General features: G+C 49.4%; 2 protein-coding genes across 6 annotated transcripts in view; one reads left to right on the plus strand and one right to left on the minus strand.

The window, feature by feature from the left end:
- Ubac2 (UBA domain containing 2) overlaps positions 1-23,118 on the plus strand; it is a 144,857-nt gene that overhangs the window by 64,459 nt on the left and 57,280 nt on the right. For all 5 annotated transcript variants that reach the window (XM_060391651.1, XM_060391653.1, XM_060391652.1 and 2 more), the window contains exon 5: positions 21,259-21,382. In XM_060391651.1, the coding sequence (XP_060247634.1) occupies positions 21,259-21,382 (124 nt within the window). The remainder of the gene's footprint in view (positions 1-21,258; positions 21,383-23,118) is intronic.
- Positions 3,351-13,770, minus strand: Gpr183 (G protein-coupled receptor 183). Its single transcript, XM_021644508.2, has 2 exons — positions 13,624-13,770; positions 3,351-4,758 (listed from the first exon to the last, which is right to left on the minus strand). The coding sequence occupies exon 2, from the start codon at positions 4,730-4,732 to the stop codon at positions 3,659-3,661; it is 1,074 nt and encodes a 357-aa protein (XP_021500183.1). The 5' UTR covers positions 4,733-4,758; positions 13,624-13,770; the 3' UTR covers positions 3,351-3,658.

Genomic DNA, 23,118 nt, shown 5'->3' on the forward strand with positions numbered 1-23,118 from the left:
ACAGTGAGCTGCTCATTTCTCACTCCTCACCAGAGTGCTCAGTGAGCAGCTTTTTTTTTTTTTCTTTTTTAGCTTTGCGGAAAATAACAAATTACAGCAGGCTGAGAAGTACCGAAATAGATGGTTTTAAGCTAATTTAAGACGGGTGTGTCCCTCCTACAGTTGCATGCTGTTGGGACCATCTCTTTGGCCTCTTGAGACAGATTATCCCAGGCAGACCGTACCTGTGCCTCTGGTTTAGCCCTGGCGTTGATTGGCTGGTTAGTGAGCTTGGGTGCCTCTGGTCCGTGTGTTTGGATGTCATCCCTCATGGGCTAGTTTTCATCTCATTGAGAAATTAAGAACTAAGGCTTTGGTGTGCGTACTGTGCATCATGTGCAGCATGCCCCGGCCTGGGGGCTGTTTGCAGCCTTTCTCTGTGCCCTCGCTGTGTGTGCGCAGAAGCCCTAGTCCTCCGCAGCTCACCCCTGCCAGCCTTGCAGCTCACCCCTGCCAGCGTCGCAGCCCAGTGGCATGAGGGCTTTGCCCTGCTGAGGGGCTTTGTGCTTGGCTGGCCGAACTTGGCAAGGGAGCCCCTCGGGCTGTCGGGCACGTCTCCATGGTCAGCGGCTTTATGGCCAGGCCCTGGGGTTAAGGCTATCTCCCAGTCCTGCCTCTGGCTGCTCACCGCGTTCAAACTTGTGGAAGCCAGGAGTGTGTAAGTAAAAGTAATTGACTCAGGGAGTTTTGAGCCCTTCAAAACGCGGCCAGTGCTTGTTTATCTGCTGTTTACTGCTCTGAGCTCTCACTTGAGCCAATGCATTTAATACATCTTTAAAATATCTATCTATAGACATGCATTATATACACATACATATAAATACGAGTTACAGACAGCTGTGAGCCGCCATGTGTGTGCTGGGACTTGAACCTGGGTCCTCTGGAAGGAAAGCCAGTGCTCTTAACCACTAAGTCATCTCTCCAGCCCCACATTTATCAGATCTTAAACTTAATAGGTTTGAGGATTTTTAAATTAGCTAAATGATTGTTTTAGAAATGAAATGCACAGCAGCACACACCTTAATCCCAGCACTCTGGGAGGCAGAAGCAGGTGGATCTCGGTGAGTTTGAAACCAGCCTGATCTACAAAGTGAGTCCAGGACAGCCAGGGCTACACAGAGAAACCCTGTCTCTTACCCACTCCCACCCACCCCCCCCAAAAAAAAGAAATGAAAAAGGAGATTACAAAAGAGGAATGAGATTAGCTGGATAGCTATCCATTTTCCCAGATGAGTTTTTATGGCCTGCTATCATGTAAGTATTAAAGTGTATTACACTAGTGTCGCAAATACTCAGTTGTGCTGTGAGGTGGAGTGAAATACAAGCTCACTTCCTTTGTTGGCACAGAATACACAAATTAACCCAGACTGCCCCTGGGCACTAAGGGTCTGCCGGGAAGGAAAGTCAAGCTGCCAGGAGGGCCAGGCAAGGGGGCCGTGTCCCAGGCCATGTGTGAGCACACTCGTGGTGGTTTAAGTGAGGCAGCTGGAGAGAGGCTCACCGGTCACCTCTGCCGGTGCCCTGCAGGGGACACGGTGCAGTCACCTCTCTCTGGTAGCATGAGGGAGAAGGTGAAAGTTAGCACACAGCCAGCTACAAGTGTGTTGCATTCTTGTAAAGTGTTACCTCAACATGTGCTGGTTACAAGGGTGGCAGAATTGGCCGGATCAGCGCCCTGTCACTGGGTGTGTGGCAACGCACTGCTTCATGGTGATGAGCTGTGCCATAGATCTGGTTTGCCTTCAGGGCTGGAAAGGTAAGGAACCTGTTTTTGTTCTAGTGCTTTCTTTGTAGACCCGGCCTAGGTGACAGAGTGCCACCTGACAGAGTGGGGAGTTTTCCTCTTCTGCCCTCAGGTGGGAGGTTCATACTTGGGGTGTGCAGACGGCATGAAGATCCAGACTTCCACTGCCTCCCTCAGACCAACCATGGGTAATTAGTCCTTTAAATCCATGAAATTAACAGAGCTCGGGCCGTGACTGTACCAGCAAAGTTATGGTATCGAGAACCCAGGCTAATTTCCCAGGTGGGGCATGTCACACACACGGGTAGTCCCAGCGCCTAGGAGGCTGGAGTAGGATGGGGGAGGGGCTCGCTAGCGTAAGTGTGCACCCTAGCCCAAGCGAGCTTCCGGCCTCAGCCTCCAGGCATTGGGCTCACAAGCGTGTGCCAGAGGAAGCTCTGTAGGTAAAGATTTCCCCGGGGTACACAGGAGTTCAGGCCAGCCTGGCCTCTATAATGGGACACTGTCTCAAAAGACAAAGACAAAGAAGGCTAATTACGCTAAGGTAAAATATTTCCAGCGAAAGCACGTCAGTGAGAAGTGAGGTATGACTCACAACATAGGGTGTCATTCCTTCCCTGTTGTCTGAATTGCTGTCGTTGCCAGCTGAGACACTGACTGGGGAAATTTCAGGGCTGGGCTCCACACTTTGAGCAGGCAAGCAGTGCTCAGTGGCTTACGAAAGCTGTGCGCATGCTAGCCTGTCTACACAGACAGTTCCAGGTAAGCTAGACTGACATAGCTAGACTCCGCCTCAAAAAGGGACAGAGGGCCTCTTAGAGAACACGGCTGCTCTTCAGAGGTTCCATGTTCAATTTCCAGTGCCTCCATGGTGGCTCACAACCCAGATCCCAGGGTCTGACACCTTCTGGCCTCTGTGGGTACCACTCATGCGGGGTGCACTGACTTACACAAAGGCAAAACATCTATACACATAAAGATACACTTTAAGAAGGGGTTTTGAAAAGGAAATAATCCTGAAAACTACTCACTTATAACCTGTGCATTTTACTTCCTGAGTTGTATAGGCAATTATAATTGAAGTCATCACTGTCCCTACTTCTCATAACCTAATCTAAGCTATAGAAATACCAGGTGCTACCAACTAGAAAAACCAGAAAACATCCCCTGGAGACCCAAGGCGAACAAAGCATGTGTTCACGGCTCTATCCCTGGAAAGGATGTAGCACGTAGACATGTTTTCCAGCTATTGAAAGCCTTGCTGTGTTCCTGAGCAGTGGTCCAGAAATACTGCCCTGGAGTCTAGGGAGGAGCTTTTGTTGCCTGTGTCCTCACCAGCATTCATACCATTCCTTTTCAACTCCACCTTTGTTAACCGAACTTGTAACTTCTGCTGCTCCTTGCCAGAGCATGCTAACACTCTCGGTACACCCTGTTTTTACCCCACAGAATGTTCCCCAAAACAGTTGTCTCAGAACAGAGTAAACAAAAACATTACTAAGAAGGCGCAATTGAAAATTAAAAGAGGTGTACATTAAAAATGTTTTTATATTACAGTATTAACATTTTTACACTGATAATATACAATGAAATCAGTCTGATTTCTTTTGCCCAACTATTGGTAATGATTGCGTTCTTAGGGTCGCAGAACTTTTTACAGAGCAACACACTAAGGTAGCCTTGCTATATATATTTCATTTATGAAGTAGAACTTGCTTTTGTTGTTCCCTTGAGCTGGTCTGGATCTTGGTGTGTTGGCTGGCGGGTGGCAGTGGGAGTTGTGCCCGGAGCGGGCAGTGAAAGGCACCCCGGCTGGGAACTGGTCAGCTGGTCTGCGGGGCATTGCGGGCTTGCATTGCTGGACATCCATGCCCATTACCTGCCATTGGAGGCCTTGGAGTGGATCATCGCCTGTGACTCTGTCATTTCTCGTGAGTTTTCTTCAGGGGCTGACCTCACTGCGCTGGAGATGGACACGCTCACTTGACGTTTGAGCATCTTCATGACCCGTCTCTTGTAGCCTTTACATGCGAAGAAGTAGATAAACGGGTCCATGCAGCAGTTGAAGTTCATCAGGCACACGGTGACATGCAGGGAGACCTGGAAGGAGTGCCGGGCGCTGCAGTCCAGGGCGCCTGGCGCGCACAGCTTCCTTACCATGTGCTGAACGATCGCCATGTGGTACGGCGTGAAGCAGAGAATGAACACAACGATGATGAAGACGATGGTGTGCAGAGCTTTCCTGTTCACACCAGACTTATCCGCGAGCGGGTTCTGCTTGGCAGTCTTGAAGAGCTTGCAGCAGATCTGGGAGTAGCAGGAGAGAATGACCATGAGAGGCAGAGCGAACCCCAGCAGGCAGGCTCCGAGCAGGATCCACGGGAGAGAAGGCGTCTCTTCGAAATTGGGGTACTCCATGCACGTGGTCCTGTCGGCCTCCTGCTTGGACATAGGGCTGAGGAGCAGCGGCAGGGTCTGAGCAAACACCAGAACCCAGACGAATATGCAGACGCCCTTCGCATACTCGATCCTTTTGATCTTGTTGTAGCGCAGGGGGTGCACCACGGCGAAGAAGCGGTCTACACTCAGGCAGGTCATGAAGTTCACGCCCGCGTACGTGTTGATGTAGAACAGCAGAGCCGTGACCCGGCACAGGGCATCGCCCAGCCTCCAGTCAAAACCCAGCGCGTAGTAGGCTATCCGGGTGGGGAGGGCCGTGGTGAAGAGGATGTCAGAGATCACCAGGTTCATTGAGTAGAGAGTGGTGGAGTTGATCTTTTTCCGGTTTTGGACGATGACAACCAGGGCGAGCAGGTTCCCCAGCAGACCAATAACGAAGACCAGGCTATAATGCAGGGGCATCAGGATCCGTGCCGTGCCGTGGTGTGCGTACAGGTCACAGCTGTTGCTAGGAGGAGCTGCCAGCGGGGTGCTGAGATTGTCAGCCATTTCTGTGTCCCACCGTGTCAGAGTCACTAGGAAGAAAGCAAGGAGGGACGGTTTAGCTAAGACATTTAACTTGGCAATCAGTCATTTCCACATCTTCTTTAAAATTTTCATTGTGTAAATTTCAACTGGAATGAACCAAGAATAAAGTCTACCCGTTTGCTTTTACTGTTGGTGGCTTTGGCAGAACTCTGCAAGGAACTAGGGCCATCTAAATAGGTCAAGTGCATTTCAGTGGAGCACTGCACTGACTGTTGACAGAAATCCCCCTTTTCTGAATCACTGTGTGGTTAAGAATAAAAGCATGTGAAGTTCCCCACATTTGAGACAGGCATGAGGTTGGCTTTTAAATTAAATTTAGGTTGAAAAAATTTTTTTTTCTTCCAAAACGAGTATCACTGCCAGGAAATGAAATCACTCATACATGTGGTGAGGCTGGTCTTCCACCGTGTCTGGTCTGTGTTAGCCTACAGCATAGGAGAGGTGATCGGGTCAGGCTAGGGAAGGAAAGGTAAGCCTTCCTGAGAAAAAAGAAATGGTGTTCATAACTGAAATGAAAAGGAAGAAAATAGAAATAAAAGTTGGGTGTGGTAACCCCAGCTACTCTGAGGCTGGGCGGGCCCTCACAAGTTTGAGGGTGTCTCTGTGAGCCCCTTTCTCAAAACGAAAAGAAGAAGTTGGGAGGGCCTCTGGCGCATACTCCTCGTCCACGTGTGGTTGCTGGGTGCTCGAGGCAGACAGACTCAAGCTGCCACAGAGCAGACACTGTAAACTGGGCGTGCAGCCTGTGCTGCTGGCGACCTCGAGTGATGTGGGGTTGGGGTCTTGCCGTAGTAGGAAGTAAATCTCCGTGGAGGTATTTTTTACCGTCTGCATTTTACTGCCTTTTGATGGCTAGTCCACAGTTTTCCAGAGTGTTGAGTCAGTACTGTCCAGTGTGCCAGTGTGTTAACACAGAATTGAGGGTGCTACTCCCTGGCTGCACATTTGGATTGTTTAAATTTTTTCTTGGTCATAAATAATGCTAAGACAAATTTTAAGCCCTAAATTGGAAATCTAAAAATTCTGACAGTAAAATTCTTATAAGATTTGGACAGCAATAAAAATGGGGAAGCTGAGTGGTAAATTCTGTGATTATATTTCAAAGAAAAAAAAATCACTTCTGTAGACTTTTATAAATTTCGTATGAAAGTCTCCAGTGTTAAGGGAGCCTTTTCAGATTATCTTTTGCTGCTGCTGTATTTTTGAAGGGAAAGAACTTTATCAATGATGACTGGACACAGTGACTACAGACCTAGCCCAGCCTGCAGGGTGGCCTGGCTCTGCCCACTTTTTGCAGCCTGAGGAGAGGGAGCTCACTGGCACCGATCTCTGCTTCTGGTTCAGTGTTGACAGATGAGCCCTGGCAGTGCCTGTAGCTAATGAAAGGCCGAGCAAAGTACAATAAAGCATCCTGTTCTCTCAGAGATGAGAAAGGAGATGGGCAGACAGAACGAGGATGGAAAATAGAAGATACAGACTAGGAAGGCCGAAAGTAAGTCCTAATGGATTGAACTCACCAAACTGGAGATTTAAAAAAAAAAAAAAAAGAAGAAGAAGAAAGAAAGAAAGAAAAAAGAAATCCAGCTTAAAGCAAATGTAATTCAAAGTGATTGAGAAAGGTTCAGAATAAAGCTGTGGGAGAATACACTCCAGCGAGATCATGAAGACAGGGAGTGCTACAGTCAGAACATCAGAACAAAAGGAAGTTCAGGGAGACTTTGGTAACAATAGGAAGAGAGCCTTACCACCAAAGTTCCCAGCACTTGGAGCGGAGGCAGGCGGATCTCAGAGTTCAAGGCCAGCCTTGTCTACAGAGTGAGTTGCAGGACAGCCAAAGCTACACAGAGAAACCCTGTTTCAAAAAATACCAACCCCTCCCCCCCAAAAAAAAGTCCACAAAGAATATAAAATGATTTTCAAATGTGCTTGTGCTGTCATAATTTGATATAGTTTCAAGGAGAAATTAACAAGTCTACAATTATAATGGGCAGTTGTGTATTTGAATATCCTAGATAAGAAAATGAAAGGCCCCGAAGATTTGCTCAACATGATGTAAACGTTGCTAGAGTGTGTGTTGAAGACTCAGCCATATAATAGTTCCCCGGAGAAGTCGACACCGTCCAGAAAGTCAGTGTTGAGCAGCTCACACAGATAAACTAGAAACCAGTGGGAGAGCAATAAAAAAGGAATGTGGAAACGGAAAATATATTTATAAGAAACTTTTGACTTTAGAAGATACCACATTGGAAATTTTTGAGATGTGTAAGATAAAATGAAAAGAAAGGTTGGAAATGGGTGTTAGCCATACAGCTTAAGGAGCCAGGGAAGATCCAGCAAAACCAGAAGTCAATAAAAATACAACTGTGAAATTAGTGAAATCAAAACTGAGTGAACAAAGGCAAGCAGAGACGTCATAGTTTGTGCAGGAGTAACAACCAGAGGGTCTCACTGGGGAGTGAAGGAATGCTGTGACTACTGAAATCCGGGCTTAGAGTGACAGCGGGAAGAAGGTGTTTTCAGCACTGTAGAGCAGGGGTCAGCGCAGCCTAGCGGGGAGGCTGCCTTGGCTAGTCAGCTGCTAAGGTGTGAGTCCGGCGTGAGCGAGCATTGGGCAGCTAAAGACCGCTTGCTTTCGGGTAGCTCAGCTGGGGGTTCCCACCTGTGTTAACTACTGTGCAAAGATGCAAATGTGTGAACAGCTCAAAGCCTTTCAGTAAACGAGTGCACACCTCATGGTCCAGCAGTGCTGTGGGATGTGAAAGTGCCAACACAAGACCGTTTCTTGACAGGAAGTTATGGTAAGGAAAGCTGATGACAGACGTGCTACTTTAGGGAGGGAAAGTGAACACAAACACACAGAACGATGCTGCTTAGCTATTATATACACCAGTACCTAAAACTGTGTGAGTGTTTGGGGGACTGGTATCCATACAGTCTAAGTCTGGAGCGCTTAGTGAGAACTGACGGGAGTAAGGTAATGGTTTTGTTATGGAGGAAGAAATGAAACTTAGCTCCTTCTACGGCGCCTCACCACCTGACACTATGACACTCTTCAGCGCTGCTTACTCATATTTGTGCACTTACTCACTAAGCCTACCGTTAAACTGTGTCTGCTGAGAACCTCGTGTGGGCTAAGATCGTGCTGGCTCCTTCTCCATGGTGCTCCGTCCAGTCTTCTGCAGGGGCAGCTGTCCCCTGAGCCTTAGAGAACGGAGAGACTGTGGTTTCACAGGATAGCAGCATGGCATGTGGCAGCTTCCCCAGGGCAGAGGGGACACTCTTCCCAAGGGTGGGGGAAGCCAGGGTCCCAACTGAGCACGCTGGGCCGGAGCCCGCCCAAGGCAGCACTTTAGAGTATGGACATGTAAACTGGATAGATCAGACAGTGGCCTCAGTAATGGAGTCAGAGATGGTTTGAAAGTACGTTCCTTTGGATATTTAGCACCTTCTGGGGATTGACTCCATAGGTAACTATTATCTTGGCATTGTCTTCCTTTTGCTTCTGTCTTCCCCATGTTCTCAGTGCTATCATTTTCATAGACTATCTCCACACTAAGAGGAAAGTCCTTTTGTGTTCCTGGTTGCTGTTCCCCAGTTCTTAGGCCTCCTGATTATCTCAGTTTATTGTATGCCCTCAGAGTAGAATTTGTTCTAACTTACACGTGTATGTCTGGGTTAAACCTGAAAGTACTGTCATAGTCTCTGTACTACGTAGTGAAAAGCCCAGAATGTGCCCTAAATCTGTGTTCTTTAGAAACTAATATTTATAAGAATATGGTTTCAGTGCAATGCTTTGATGAAATTATACACTTGACTACACTTTTTATATCAGGGACAGGAATCAAGATGCTGACGTCGCTCCCCAGGGTATAGGCAGTAACTGGGCTGCATGAAATGGCGAAGAACAGGGCATTCTTGACATTGTATCTCTGTCTTTCACTTCTAGACCCTCTGTTATTAAAAAGGTGTAGTTTCTGTATTCCCGGGATCTAGCATATATATTCTAAGAACACTAAAAGCATAAAAGGGTGTGGTCTGCCCTCCAAAGTCCTCTCCTGAGTATGGGCCCCTGGAAGCCATCTTGTAGTTCTCATGTTCCTTCTAAGTGACAGAGTCAGTTTGTTTTATGTCTGTAATGTAACATTTGATCCTTTAGCCTTCCTGTCATCCCAACTGTGGGACAGTTTCTTCCTGTCTTTCCCTGACATTCTTGAAAGTGGGATGTGTGTTTATGTGTGTGTAAAATGTATTTCCTTGCCCAAACAGTTGCCAACTTTCTTGAGATGTTATTTCATTTTTGCATAACCAGGGAGTGTGTACTCTCAGAACCAACACGAAAGCCTTTGTAACATGTTCTCAAGGCTGCACAGACTTCTGTTAGCTGGTTCATTAGCTCTGATAAGTAGAATGCCTTTCATACTATGCACCATGACAGAAACAGGGCAAACCTCCGCCACAGTCAGACCTTTGGTTCACAGTGTACAGTGGCCTGGGGCTTTTAAGAGTTTTGAAGTGTCACCATTATCTCTGGTATTTATTCTGAGAATTGTTGATGCCTTAAATAAAAAGGTAGAGTTTGTTACATGTGGCTGTAACAATGTTGTGAGTTGGCCAAGTGTGACCTCAATGCCCTGCACAGAGGGGTGACTTTCCTTGTGTGTGCCAAAGAGGAAGTTATGCCACTAAAAGCATGGAGACACAAAATCCAGGGTGTGCTGTCAGGAAGGTTGTCTTTCCTGCTTTCTGTTGTTAGAGTTGGCTACTTTATCGAGGAAGAATAAGGCTGTGGGAAAGTGCTTAGAGTGGTGGTGGAGGTAAGATGAGTGGAAAGGAAAGGGATGATGAGCTGCGAGGGAGTGACTCTGAGGGAACAGAGACCAGCACAGTTAACGCAGGCCCTCATAGCAAACCTGCTCCCGAGAAGGAGGAGCCATCCCCTCCTCTTGCTGATTAGCTAGCTGCGTGTGTGTTTGTCAAGTGTGTGGACAGAGCTCCTTTGTTTGGTTTGAGCAGAGACGTCTGAGTCTCGAGTGTCGACTCCTGCAGCGTGTGTCGACTCCTGCAGCGTGTGTCCCCAGCCCTTTAGTTGGCCAAGCAGCTGCTGCCTGTGTGTTTGCCTGTGACAGGGGCATCTTCCCACAGGACTGCCTGCCTCCGGCTGTCTGCTGTCTGTCCCCATGTGCTGGTGGTGACCCGGCCGTGCCCCGGTGTGCTGAGTGAGAAGTCCATTACTGCGTCCGTTCTCTCCCGTGCAATCAGCAGTGAGCCTGATGGATAGCTGTCTGCTGACTGCCTTCTGGTGCCCTGTGCCCCTCCCCCAAGCTGAGCAGACTGGCTTGATCTGTTCAGCTTAGTGTTGACCGTGGTCAGCCTGTGTGAGGGCATCTTGCTGTCTCTGGCTTCTGGAAGTGTGAAAGAATCAGGGGCCACAGAGACAGGGTCTGTGTCACTGGGGCTGAGCCCCTGCCACACTCCGCTCCAGTCATCTCTGCGTGCCTACGGCAGAAGAGCACTGTCAGCACAGGGCTCTTCACACAGCAGAGTGGTGCGCAGGGGCCTGCGTGTGCCCGTGGTGCCCTGACACTCAGTAAAGACTGCTTTATTGCACAGCTGCCTGCCGGGGCTGATGGGAGTACAAGGTGTCTGGAGGGGAGACATGTTTTTTCTTACATGATTATCCCTTCTGTGGCTTCTGCCAGCTTTAGGACTGACCACGGAAGTTATCCATCACTACCATGAGGTAGTGATGGCGTGTGTAAGTTGCTGAAAGGATTAAAAAAGGAGGCCACCGCCAGCACGCACTCCGCACACGGAAGGCAGATGCCCTGTGTTTGCACTGGCAGGGTTGGTAGTGAAAGTGTGCCTGCCGTCTTTCCTCTGAGCTCAGAGCTTCTAGAGAGAGCATGACGCGGAGCCCTTCAAGCTAGAGGGAGTTTCAAGCTTTGCTTTGAAGTCAAGCCTCCTCGTGTGACTGCGCCGAACGGAGCGTGAGCTCAGGCGTGTGCTCAGGGTGCTAAAGGTCAGGATCCTGAGGAATCGGGGCTCCGAGGCTGCGGGCTCCTGCAGCCCCTAGCTGCCCTGTGCCCGCCCGTGTGCATGCCCTTCTCCGTGTGCCGGCCCGCGACCCTGCTGTCTGCAGTCCTTCCTCTCACTCTGCAGTGCCATGACAGCCCCTCAGCTGGTGCCAGGGACCGAAAGCTCACCATCGGTGTGTCCTTCGTAACCTGCCTGCACTCTCTTCCTCTGGGTCACTGCCACCTGCACTGTCCCCAGCCACTTCCAGCCAGTGCTGCCCCTTCCTCTCGGGGAATTTCATTTCAGGTTCATGCCGACACTCTTCCCTCTCGTCCCTAATGCTACTTTTCATCAGAACTTTGAAAAGCAACTTCCCGCATGGGGCGCTTCCTACCCCTCTCCCTAGCCCAGGAAGGCAGAGCGCTGTTGAGGTTGTGGTTTTGTGTCTCCTGTGAAGTTCTGAGAATGGGGAAGGTGGGGCAGCAGTTCTGACACCCCCAAAGATCGAGAAATGTGGCCAAATCTCAACCCGCCAATCCTTGTTGGAGAGCTCTGCCAAACACAGTGACCTTGAGACTAGAAATGGCTCCTGTCAGGACCTCTGACTTGCAGCACGCAGTGAAGCCAAGGCAGGCGTAGCTGCTGCTTAAGTCTTTGCTGCCAGAGAAATCACGCTCAGTAGGGGACACATTAGCCCTTGTTCCTGCTTCCAAGATGAAGCTATACTGGGTAAGAACAGGAAGGTTTTTCAGAACTTTTGACAGATACATACTCAACTGTGCTGTGAAATGAGGATGGAGGGAGGTGGACCACAGTGAAGTAATCATTAGTTTATAGCGTGTTTTAAGTTGAGTAAAGGTGAATTGAGCATTTTGGGTTTGACTTTGTTTTTAAGATGGGGTCTCCTGTGCTCCTGGCTAGCCTCAAGCTGACTGTACATGCCAGCTGGCCTTGAGCTCCTGTCTTCCTGCCTCTGCCTCCCACTGCTGGGATTGTCCGCTCAGCAAAGATTCTATCCGTGAGTTTACGACAGTATAAAGTAACAAAGCATTTGACTGCTGTTTCAGCTGGAAGAGAAATTGCGGCCAGCATAGCTCTGTGCCTCTGCTGTCGCTTTGTACTGCTCTATAGGGCTGGGGGCTGTCTGACAGTGCGTGGCCTGTCTTCCCTGTCTACCTCTGAGCACCTCTCTGGAGCCCTGTCAGTCCCTGTACCTCCACAGCACGCACCTGTGAGCTAGTCTCATCACCGTGGTCAGGATTGCTCAGCGGCCTGGGACAGACAGGAGGGCACTGCCCACCGCCAGTACCTCACCTCTTACTGTGAGCACCTTCATTTATGGGTGTCCACACGTCAAGACTGGCAAGCCTGCATGGCCATTGTGCACCGCAGACTGCTGTAGCTGGCTTACAGTAGCTCCAATAAATGCCTAGCACGCAGGCTTGGAAGTCCTGGAATGAGGTTGGCTGTCACAGGGCTCACCTCGGCACTAGTTAACTCTAGGAAGCCCGCTAACAGCTTACAAAAGGACGCATTACCACAGCCGCCCACGTCCCATACAAGCCCATGAGCGAGGCTGCTCTGTGGAGCCGTGGGCCCCAGCAGTTCACAGAGCACCATTAGCCCTGGAGGCAGATACTCTGAGACACTAGAAAGCACACCCAGAGCCCTCACCTAGCGTTCCTGAAAGGAGCCATCCTCAGACAAGCTCAAGAGAACACTGCACAGGAATGACAGCACAGGAACTCTGCCTGTGTGGGCTGATGGCAGGGTGAGCAGGTGTGCAGTGCTCCGGCATGCCCCGGGAGAGGTGGCACTGGAGCAACCTGGCAGAAACATTTCTCCTGCTTCACGAACAAAGCGGCTAAAGCCTTCAGCAACTTACAGACCCAGGCAGTCATAAAGAATGGAGTCTGGGTGTGAGGCTGAACCCAGGCCATTCCCTAACGGTATGTCCTGCTGTGCTCCCTGGGACACCGGTACCAGAGAACCAGCACACCCGCACCCTGACTCTTCTCTAAAGGAAGCTCCTTCCTGGCTTGCATTGTCTGGGCATTTCTTTTCACGCTTATCCTGGAAATGTAGATTTTACAAATCGCTACATGTAATTCTTTGCTTTATGATTTTTTTTCAGAAGTTTTAGAATACAAATACAGAGGCTTTTAAAGCATTACTGTCACCTAATAATAGAAACCAAATAACGTAGTTTTTTTGGTTTTGTCCCCCCCCCCCCCCCCCCCCGCTTAGTAATAGTTGGTCTTTAGAATGATTTTGCTTCTCAGGCAGCAAAGCCCAGTCTGATCAATAATCTTTGCTGGTGGGAGAATAAATTTATAAGACATTTTGCAAAACAGAAAATACTAGTCTGTAATTGATGCTTTAGAAAAGAAGCCCCTTATCCCAGGAAGTCTGCTGCTGATAATCTGTCCTGAGAAAAGTTAGGTGTGAAAAAGACTTTTCTGTCCTTAAATGTAGCCAGGTAGTGAAATGTAATGAATTTTTAAAATTAGGCTAACTGGTTGCATTGTATGTAAAATATAGCTAAATGTAGGAGCAACATTGTTCCTTTCTCTCTATAGTAAAGAGTCCTGAAATAGTGGTGTTATTTGCTGTTTACTTTGTATTGTGAGTCCACACAGAAGTGACATAAAATAATGTTTCATTCATTGCTTCCATGTCACTTAGCTAATTTAAACTTCCAGTAACCCCCCCCAAATCTAAACAGCGGGCTATTACAGCTAGTTATTTAATATAGTCCTTCTTTTTCACTTTTATCTAATTAAAACTTGGGTTTTCAGAGTATTTCTCCCTTAAAGAGAAGAGTGTCCAGTACTCACATGTCAGAGCGTGGCCAGGGCCTCCGTCATGGCAGGCAGTGTTCGTTGGGAGTGAAGTTGGCTGGGCTGGGCATGTTGCTTTAAGAGAAGCCGAGCAGCTGGCCTTTTATGGTGGTGCCTTCTTCCTGTTGCCCGTGCCCGGCCGAGCTGTGATCACAGCCTCACGTATGCGTATGCGTGCATGCTTTTTTTTCAAATAGGAAGTGAGATTTTTTTTTTTTCTGATACTGATTAAAAAAAAAAAAAACTATTCAAAAGCCCCTGGACTTTATGAATTGCTGAAATCTATGGAACTTTAAAAATTTTCCATAAAGACTTAAGTTTTAAACTTCTTTTGAAGCAGGGGAGGGAGAGGGAGGGAGAAGTGCCGTGACTGGTGGCTTTGTGTTGCTGCTTTTTGTGCAGTTTGGGCTGGGGAAGACTGAGAGTGCGGAGTGGAGTTCACGCAGTCTGAATCCGAACAGCAGTGTCAGGGGCAGGGCTGTGTGAGGGAGAAAGACCTCCTTGCCTGCGAGTCACGTTTTCAGCCTAGAGGGCTGCGATCAGTGACTGTGGAGGAGCAAAGAGGGTTGGGGACACGTTAGTGAAGCCCAGGATGCAAGAGGGCCTGCTCCGCTCCCATGATCCCTCGGTTCACTTGCTGAAATCCAGCAGTTCGTGCCGCATCTAGTGCTCAGCAAGCCAGAGAGGTGGCCATCCCCCCACTTCCCCCGTGACCTGGCCTGCCACCTGTGCTGCTGGAAGGCAGAGGACAGTGCTGCTGGGCTGGGGTGGTGGAGGACAGTGGTGTCACGGGACTACAGCCTGTCACCGCACAGAGTGGGGTTTACACCGCGTCTATCACCCTTCCTATTCCAGGACTAGAAGATGGGTCGGCAGGATGAGGTGCTGGAGCCGGTTTCAGGTCAGAGGAAAGAGTCAGACCAGAGTTTACAGCAAGCTGTGTCAGGGCATTCGTAAGCCAGAGAACAACGCTTAGGAACTGGCTCGCCGTGACTCCTGGGGCTGAAGGCCTGATGGCAAGTGCCTGTGCCCACTTAGCCGTCTGGGCAGCCTCCTGGGGGCACAGGCCTTGTTGCCCCAGGGTTCCATGAAGCTGCCTTTTGGTCGCGCTGTCCAAGGTCTGCAGGGGGAACTGAGGCGCCAGCACCGAGCCACTACATTCCTGGGTATCCACTCTAGTGAAGGAAAGAAGCTACTACGTGGGAGCCCCAGCAATACTCTATGAGGGGGTGCAGGGACTTTGTGAGTTGATAGGTCAGTGTAGCAGAAGCTAGAGCTGCTTCACTCTACACACCGTGGAGGACTCGGGGTGTGGCCGAGTCAGAGGGCGTAGTGTGTGCCAGGCCCTGGCTTGCATGCCGAGCACTGTGCACAAGCGTTTGCTGAAGGGCCGTCCTGGTGGACGCTTTGATGTCTGATCTGGAAGCTCTCAAGGAGACTCCGTCCTAGTTTTAGAGAAGGTGCTGCTCTGATTCCCAGCCGGCCTCTGCCTCCTGAGCGCCACGCCTGGTAGACCCACCCTTTCTTTGGTGTAAGAAGTAGTCCTGTCAGTGTGTAGAGAGGCAGCAGAAGCCTTCAGGGTCCGGCGCAGCTGCATGTGAGAGAGCCGGTTTTGCTGTTGAAGTCACAGCGTCTTTAGCTATGGCCCTACTGTAGCAGTGGAGCCTGTCCCACGCAAGTGAGGCAGACTTCTGTGTGAAGGGTTTTCTTTGCTAAGTGTGGTTGTGAGTGTGTAGTCAGCGCTCAGCATTTGGTCATGATACTGAAGGAATGAATCATCTGCCCACTTATTTTCTCTCCTCTAATTGCTCAGGTAAGGCTCAGGCAAGTCAGCTGTTGACAGAATGTGAGAGGTCAGTGTGAAAGATTGTTGCCAGTGTAAAGAGCAGATGTTGTCAGAAAATATGGAAAGGGAAAAACTGGTCAGGACTAAGGACATTGTGGGATGTTGTGGAGCCTTGTGTATAAAGAAATGGTCACGCACAGTTCCGGCGGAACGACCCAGACAGTCCTTTAAAATGTGCCTTTGCACGGCTCCTGCATGTGGCCTGGTTTTTAGTCACCATTTGAAATGACACAACAATTAAGGAGTTTTTACACTTCTTTTCTTGCTGGATAAGATAGAAGCTGTGGCCACTGAAATTTCTGCCATTTTCTTTTCCGGGAGGGTAGGGTTTATGTTGAAATTTCACCTCTGGCAAGAACTGTGCTTCAGGCTTTAATGGCATCTTCATGCTCGTTTGTTGTTAGGTGTGAGCAGAAGAGCCCCTGAGAGCTGGGAACCCGGAGGTGAGCTTCTGGGGAGAGAGGGCAAAGGAGCACCAGCGCAGCTGCAACAGAGCAAGGCTGGATTAGGGTTCAAGATTTACCTTTATTATTTTATAGTGTGCGTGTGAGAGAGAGACAGACGGACAGAGACACAGAGACAGACTGAAAGAGAAAGGAGAGAGAGGTGAAAGAGAGAGTGCCACGTAAGTACAAGTGGCCATGGAAGCCAGAAGCAGGTGTGTGTCCTTCGGAGCTGACATGGGTGCTGGCTCAGGCCCTGGATAAGCAGCCAGCACTCCTGGTGCAGAGCCTGCGCTCTGTCCCCTGCACATTATAACTCCTCAGAGAATACCAGGCCATTGTTTGGTTCTGTGTGTTGGGTTATTTTTTTTTTTTTGGGGGGGGGTGCTTGGTTTTGTTTTTGAGACAGGGTCTTAGATAGCCCTGGCTGCTTCTCAGTTTATGGAGGTCCACCTGCTCTGTCTCCCAGGTGCTGAGCTTAAAGGTGTGTGCCACCACACCTAACCTTACCAAGCCATAGTTTGAGTACAGCTAGGAAATTCTGTTTTAATCCTATCAAATGATGAGATGAGGGAAGATTTTTTTTTAAGTGTATATTTATATATGAGTGTTTCACTCACTCCATACCTGTACGTGTGTGTTATGTATGGTTGCGAGCCACCTGGGTTCTGGGAGTTGAACTCAAGTTTTTTGTAAGATCAAGTGCTCTTATCTGGTGGCCATCTCTCCAGACCTGAAAGTTTCTGTGTGTGTGTGTGTGTGATGAAAGGTAGGTTCGGCTATGCTGTTGTTTATCTTTTCCTCTTCACTGTTTTCTTGTAGCTGTCACATCATGCCTTCCAGTCCCTCCCCTCGCCTCAGGCCTTCGTGTCCTCCCTGTGCTCCTGCAGCCTTCCCCCAAACAAAACAAAAACAGAAATAAAACCAACCAACCAAGCAAAAATCTTGTGGAAGCCGCAGTGTGTCACACAGTACACCCTTTTGACCACATACGTCGTGGGAGCTGCGGTGTGTCAGTGTGTCCCGCGGTTCACCTTTTGTCCACACTTCTTTCCCTGCAAGTGTCCACTGCAGTGTGCCGTCGGTGCTTTCAGGCCTCTGGCCTCTGCTGCACCGTCAGTCCTGGGTCCTCACGGGACTCCTCTCCGCCATCCTGTCGTTGCCCTGTATCATGGAGGTCCTGCGCTTTGGATCTGCAGGACCAGCCCATTCACACGCCCCGCTTCTGTCCCCATGTGTGCACTGCACGCTTGCACATCTTAGTGCTTCTGCCTGTGGGCGGCCTCGGGTGTCCTCTGCTGTGCTGCTGGGAGGGGCGCTTGGCCTCGGGTGTCCTCTGCTGTGCTGCTGGGAGGGGCGCTCGGCCTCGGGTGTCCTCTGCTGTGCTGCTGGGAGGGATGGTTGGCCTCGGGAGTCCTCTGCTCGCCCATGCTGCTTGGCGGGGTGCTGGGTTGCTGTTACACCAGGTTACGAGAAGAGCATTTAGTCTACAAACATGTATTAGAATGATCAGCTCTTGAGAGGGAGATAAAGCAGAAAACAGAAATGGCCAGAGGTGAGCAGTGGGCTGTCTCAGTAGGCACAAGTGCTGACTGTTAAGCTGGTGACCTGCCATCGATGCCTGGAGCCCACAGTAAGAGAACTCCCGAGAGCTGTCTTTTGACGCCCACACATGCCCTGTGGCACATACCCTCCCCTGCAGTGCTACACACGTGGACCCCACGCTGGGCTGGTCGGGAGGGGTAGCTGAAAGCCGACTGGGTATGTGCGGAGTACAGTGTTGGGCCTTTGAGCATACGCCAAGGAGAGGCAGGGTTGGGCCACGTGGCAGAATAGGTTTGGCTTGGGGGTCTCCACACTGATTTCTGTGGTGGCCATACCAGGTTGTATTCTACCAGCAGGGAGTGAGGGTTCCTCTTTCTCTGTAGCCCACCAGCATTTGCTGTCAGTTGCTTTGTTAATTTTGGCCATTCTGGATGGGGTGAGGTGAAATCTCAAAACTTGTTATACTTTGCATTTCCCTAATTGTTGTGAGGCGTTTCTTGCCTGTTCCATTTCTTCTCCTGAGCATTCATCCAGGGCCATTTTCACTGGGTTGTTCTGATCCTCTGGCAGATGCTCTCTGCCGTGTCGCCGGCTCCTTTACTTGCTTGTTTGCTTTTCGATTTCATGAAGCCTCGTGAAGTTGTCAGTTGTGGGCCCAGTTGTCAGTTGTGGGCAAGTGGAGTCCTGTTGAGAAAGTCCTTCCCTCATCTTGTCATGTAGGCCCTGCATGTGTTCCTCTAGTAATTCACCGTTCAGGTTTGAACATGAGCTCTGCTGCACTTGGGATAGCTTTTGAGCAAGGGGACAGAACTGGGTCTAATGTCTTTACTCTGGGTGTTCCCAGCACCATATTGCTGAAGGGGCTGTCTTCTCTCCCGCGTGTGTTCTTGTAGTTATGACAACGCTTGGTGTTTCTGTTTTATTCCATTGATCTGCAATGCCTTTTTTTGTGCCAGTACCATATTGTTTTTATTTTTTAATTGTTTGTTTGTTTTTGAGACAGGGTTTCCCTGTTAGCCCTGGCTGTCCTGGACTCACTCTGTAGACCAGGCTGGCCTCGAACTCACAGAGCTCCTCCTGCGTCTGTTGGGATTACAGGAATGCAGCACTGCCCCTGGCTCCATATTGTTTTTATTGTGATGGCTTTGTAATCTATCCTGAAGTCTGGAATAGCAATGCCTCCAGTATTCCCTTTGTTCAGGATTGCCTTCTCTGGGGCATTCTGGTTCCATATGAATTTTAGAATTCTTTTTTCTATTTCTTTGAAGAGTGTTGTGGGATTTTGATTGTGGGTGCAGTGAATCTGTACACTGATTCAGGCAGGGTGGTCATTTGCACAGTGTTAATTTTTGCCAATCCACAAACACTAGATGTTGTTTTGTTTTTTTTTTTTTTTTCCCTAGTGTCTTTCTCAGTCTCTTTCCTCAGAGACTTGAAGTTTTTGTCGTGTAGTTCTTTCACCTTCCTGGGTAGGTTTGCCCCAAGACATTTTGTTGTCTTAGATGCCACTGTATGTGGGAGGGTGTCTGTGAGCTCGTTTTCAGTGTGTGCTTGTGTGTAGAAAAGCCATTGGTTTTTGCATGTTGTTTTTGTGACCTGCCATTCTGCTAAAATTATTTCTAGAAGTTTTCTGGTGGAATTTTGGGCATTTCATATATAATATCATCCGCAAATACAGATCATTTGACTTCTCCTTTTCCTTTTTTTTATCCCTTTATTTCCTCCCTTGCTTTATCACTCCATCTAGTGCTTCTAACAACATACTCAAAGAACGTAGGGACAGTGGACAGCCTTGCCTAATTCTTGACTTAAATGGGATTGCTTCAAGTTTTTCTCTGCTTAGGATGACACTGGCTGTGGGTTTGTCGTTTTCAGCCTTTACACTTCAAGCTGCGTTCCCTCCAGGCCTGCTCTGGGGCTTTTGTCATGAAAGCATGCTAGCTTCTCTCTAAGCCTTTTTCTGCATCTATTGAGATGATTCTGTGAATTTGGTTTTAAGTCCATTTATGATTTGTTATATTTGTTAACTTATGCTTCATATATTGAACCAACTGAATTTCCCAGGTAAAGCCAGCATTATTTGTGGGGGATAATCTTGCTGGGGTTTTATTGTTTGCTAGTATTTTATTGAGGATTTTTGCATGTACGTGTGTGTGTGTGTGTGTGTGTGTGTGTTGTTCCATTCTTGTTTATACCTGTTAACACTGCTTTACATTTATATTCTCTGTCTATCTGTCTGTCTCTCTCCCCCACAACTCCCATTCCTTGTTTGTGCCCATATTGGTTTTATTTTCAATACTATAATTGAGAAGAGAGATTTTTATAACATAGTTGCTATAAGAATCAGAAAATGTACAAAAGACTGCTGTGTCCCAGGGACCAAGAGGGGTGCTGTGTCCCAGGTGCCACAGTGGTGTGGGGTCAGGTTGGGAGGACTATGAGAGTGCTTCTTAATACAGGTGAAAATTAGCTCTGTGTTTTCGTCATGATTATGAAATAATATTTGTACTGATGTTGTTTCCAAAATTAGAAGATATTGGCCAACCCTGTGTTTAATGGAAATGGCTGCAAGGATATCCAAACTATTGTGCTGTTACACACACACACACACACACACACACACACACACACACACAGGTGGGGGGGAAGGCAGATAGACACACAGAGTAGCATACGGACAGACAGACACATGCATAGCTTGTGCTTGCATACACACACATGGATTTGCAGTGCCGGAAGGACTCCTGAACTGAAGGGCTACTTCTTGCTCATGCTGCAGCTAGATCCTGCCTGGCATCTTCCTTGGCATGCTCATTTGGCTCAATCTCAGCTCACCAAACAGCCACACAGGTGCCAGCAAAGAAAAAGCTGCTCTCCACCAGGAGGAGTCAGAGAAACCCCAGAGAGTTGAGAAGAGTTTGCTAAGCCAGGGTAAATGAAGCCCTGGGTGAAAGGGTGACCTGTGTCCATGTGCCAGCAAGCACCAGCAACTGTGGGGTGTGTGAGCAAGTTAGGGAGCGGGGGGTGAGGGAAGAGCAAGAGCACGCTGGTTGTGGGCCAGCTGTGGAGAAGTGTAGAGGTTTACATTTCCACTTGGGATACAGGGAGCCTGGGGAAAGGAGGTGTCAGGGGGTCTGGCCACTGTCCTCCCATGCAGGACTGGGACCGCGCAGAAGAGCTCTTGTTTGCAGAGTGTTGCCGGCAGCCTGGCATGTAATTAGACAGGCCAGACCAGGGCAAGTGTGAGGAACCCAGCTCTCGGGAAGGTGTGAAGCTGAGCCCCAGAGCCCGGCTGCCTCTGGTAGGACCCACCTTTCCCTGTTAGAGCACAGAGTTCTGCAGTTGCTTGGGGAAAGCCTAGAGCAGGAAGAAATGAGGCCGCCAGCCCTGGAAGAGCCATTGAACCCCTCAAGGAAAAGGAGGAAGAAGTTTGAGGGGAAGAACAGGAGTTTAGGAGCGTGTGCTGCTGGACTGTGTCCGATGTGTATGCTCGGCCATGAGGGTTCCAGGGCATCTGTGTGCCCCTCGTGGGGACTGAGCACAGCGTCTGCTTAATCCCCTCCCACTGCCTGCCCTAGCTGCTCGGTGCCCTGCGCGCCAGTGCTTCCGAAGGAAGGGAGGGCCAGCGTGTTCTCTTACAGGCTGATTCCCACCTGGCCCGTGTTTGGCCTGTGACGGGTGTTTGGAAACCAGCGCGTGTCTCGCAGTGAAGTGAAGTTAAGTGCTGTTGCTGCAGATGTCTTTCTGCCAGTGTTTGGAATTCAATCTCATCGTGGTTTTCTCTGTTTGTTTGCATAGCTTGGCGCCCGTGTTTGCTCTCTTTGTACCATTTTACTGCTCCATCCCAAGAGTCCAAGTGGCACAAATTCTGGGCCCGTTGTCCATCACAAACAAGACATTGATTTATGTATTGGGACTACAGGTATGGTATACATTTTACAGTCACATTTCTCTGACAAGACCTAGGAGGTGTTGTTTTTTGTTTTGTTTTGTTCTTTTACCTATTGTAGGTATCTCGTTTGATCGCCTTAATCTTTTCCCATGAGTTTGGCTTCGTGATTGTATCAGGTGTTCAGAGGAAGTGTGTGGAGTACGAACATCAGAGTGTGGAAGGGGCCAGAGCACTTTTGTAGCCTTCAGAAATCTGATAAAAGCTTTCACTGTAGTCTGTCTCAGTGGAAAGTATTTCCATTGAAGAATCGGAGTTTGAAGTGGAAAAACTGAGAATGGTGGAAATGCCAGATCAATGTCTGTGTCAGCTTGTTGTGTGCTCCATACAGTGCTGTGCAGAGACACCCGCCGAGCCGGGTCTGCACTACCAACTCCAGAGGCTGACGCGGGGGTTCTAGGTTCAAGAGGAGGCTGGCTACAGAGTAAGCTCAGGAGCACCAGAGACAACTAAGGAAGACCCTGTCTCAAAATTAAAGAGGGAGGGAGGAAGGAAAAGGAAGGAAGGGACGGAGGGAGGGAGGGAGGGAGGGAGGGAGGGAGGGAGGGAGGGAGGGAGGGAGGAAAGCGAGAGAGGGAGAGAGGGAGGAGGAAGGAAGGGAAGGAGGGACAGAAGGAGGAAGGGAAAGGAAAGAGATAGAGGGACTAGGGAATGGAGAGATGGCTCAGTGGTTATGGGTGTGTACTGCTCTTGCAGAGGACTCAAGGTCAATTCCCAGCACACCCCCATGCCTCCCACCCCCACCCCGGTCAGGCAGCTCATAATTGCCTATAACTCCAGCTCCAGGATATCTGGACGTCCTGTTCTGGCCTCTGCAGGTACCTGCACTCATGCATAGATACACATACATAATAATTAAAAAGAATACAAATAATTTTCTAGGTAAAAAGAGGCCTTGAGACACCTCTCAGCGACAACGTATTTGTCTAGCATGTCCCGACCCCAGGTTCAGGTCAGCGTGCCGCCCCTCTGCACAAAAGAAGCAATGGTGGCAGCATATCAGCACCTGCTTTGGTGCTTCTGTGTGGACATGGGTGGTGGCAGGGTTCCAGCTCATCTCCAGTGTGTCCCTGCCACCTGCTGTTCCCTCAGCCTGTGCCAGAAGACAAATAGCTCTCTAGCTTTCTGTCTTCTCTCTCTCTCTCCGCCCTCCCTCTCTCTCTTCCTGTCCCTCTCCTGCCCTCTCTCTCTTCCTGTCCCTCTCCCTCCCTCTCTCCCCCCCCCCCGCCCTCCCTTTCTTCCTGTCTCTCTCCCTCTCTCTTCTTCCCTCTTCCTGTCTCTCTCCCTCTCCCCTTTCCCTACCCCTCCCTTTCTCTCTCCCTCTCCCTTCCTCTATCTTCCTCTCCCTCTTTCCCTCTCTCTCTTTCCCTCTCTCTTTCTCCATCCCTCTCCCTGCCTCTCCTTCTCTCCCTCTCCTTCTCTCTCCCTCTCCTTCTCCCTTTCTCTCTCCCTCTCCCTTTCTCTCTTCCTATCCCTCTCCCTCTCCCTTTCTCTCTCCCTCTCTCCTTTCTCCCTCTCCCTTTCTCTCTCCCTCTCTCTCTCTCTCTCTCTCTCTCTCTCTCTCCCTCTCTCTCCCTCTCTCTTCTCTCTAGCTTTTGATTAGCTTGTGGCTTCCTGTGGCACCCTGTGTAGCTTGGCCTTTTGATCCCCCCAATTCACACATACCAGAGCAAGCCCCAGCTTGGCAGTGAAAGGCCTCCTCCTCCTCC

This window comes from Meriones unguiculatus, chromosome 9, assembly GCF_030254825.1.
Source record: "Meriones unguiculatus strain TT.TT164.6M chromosome 9, Bangor_MerUng_6.1, whole genome shotgun sequence".
In the NCBI taxonomy this organism is placed as follows: Eukaryota; Metazoa; Chordata; class Mammalia; order Rodentia; family Muridae; genus Meriones; species Meriones unguiculatus.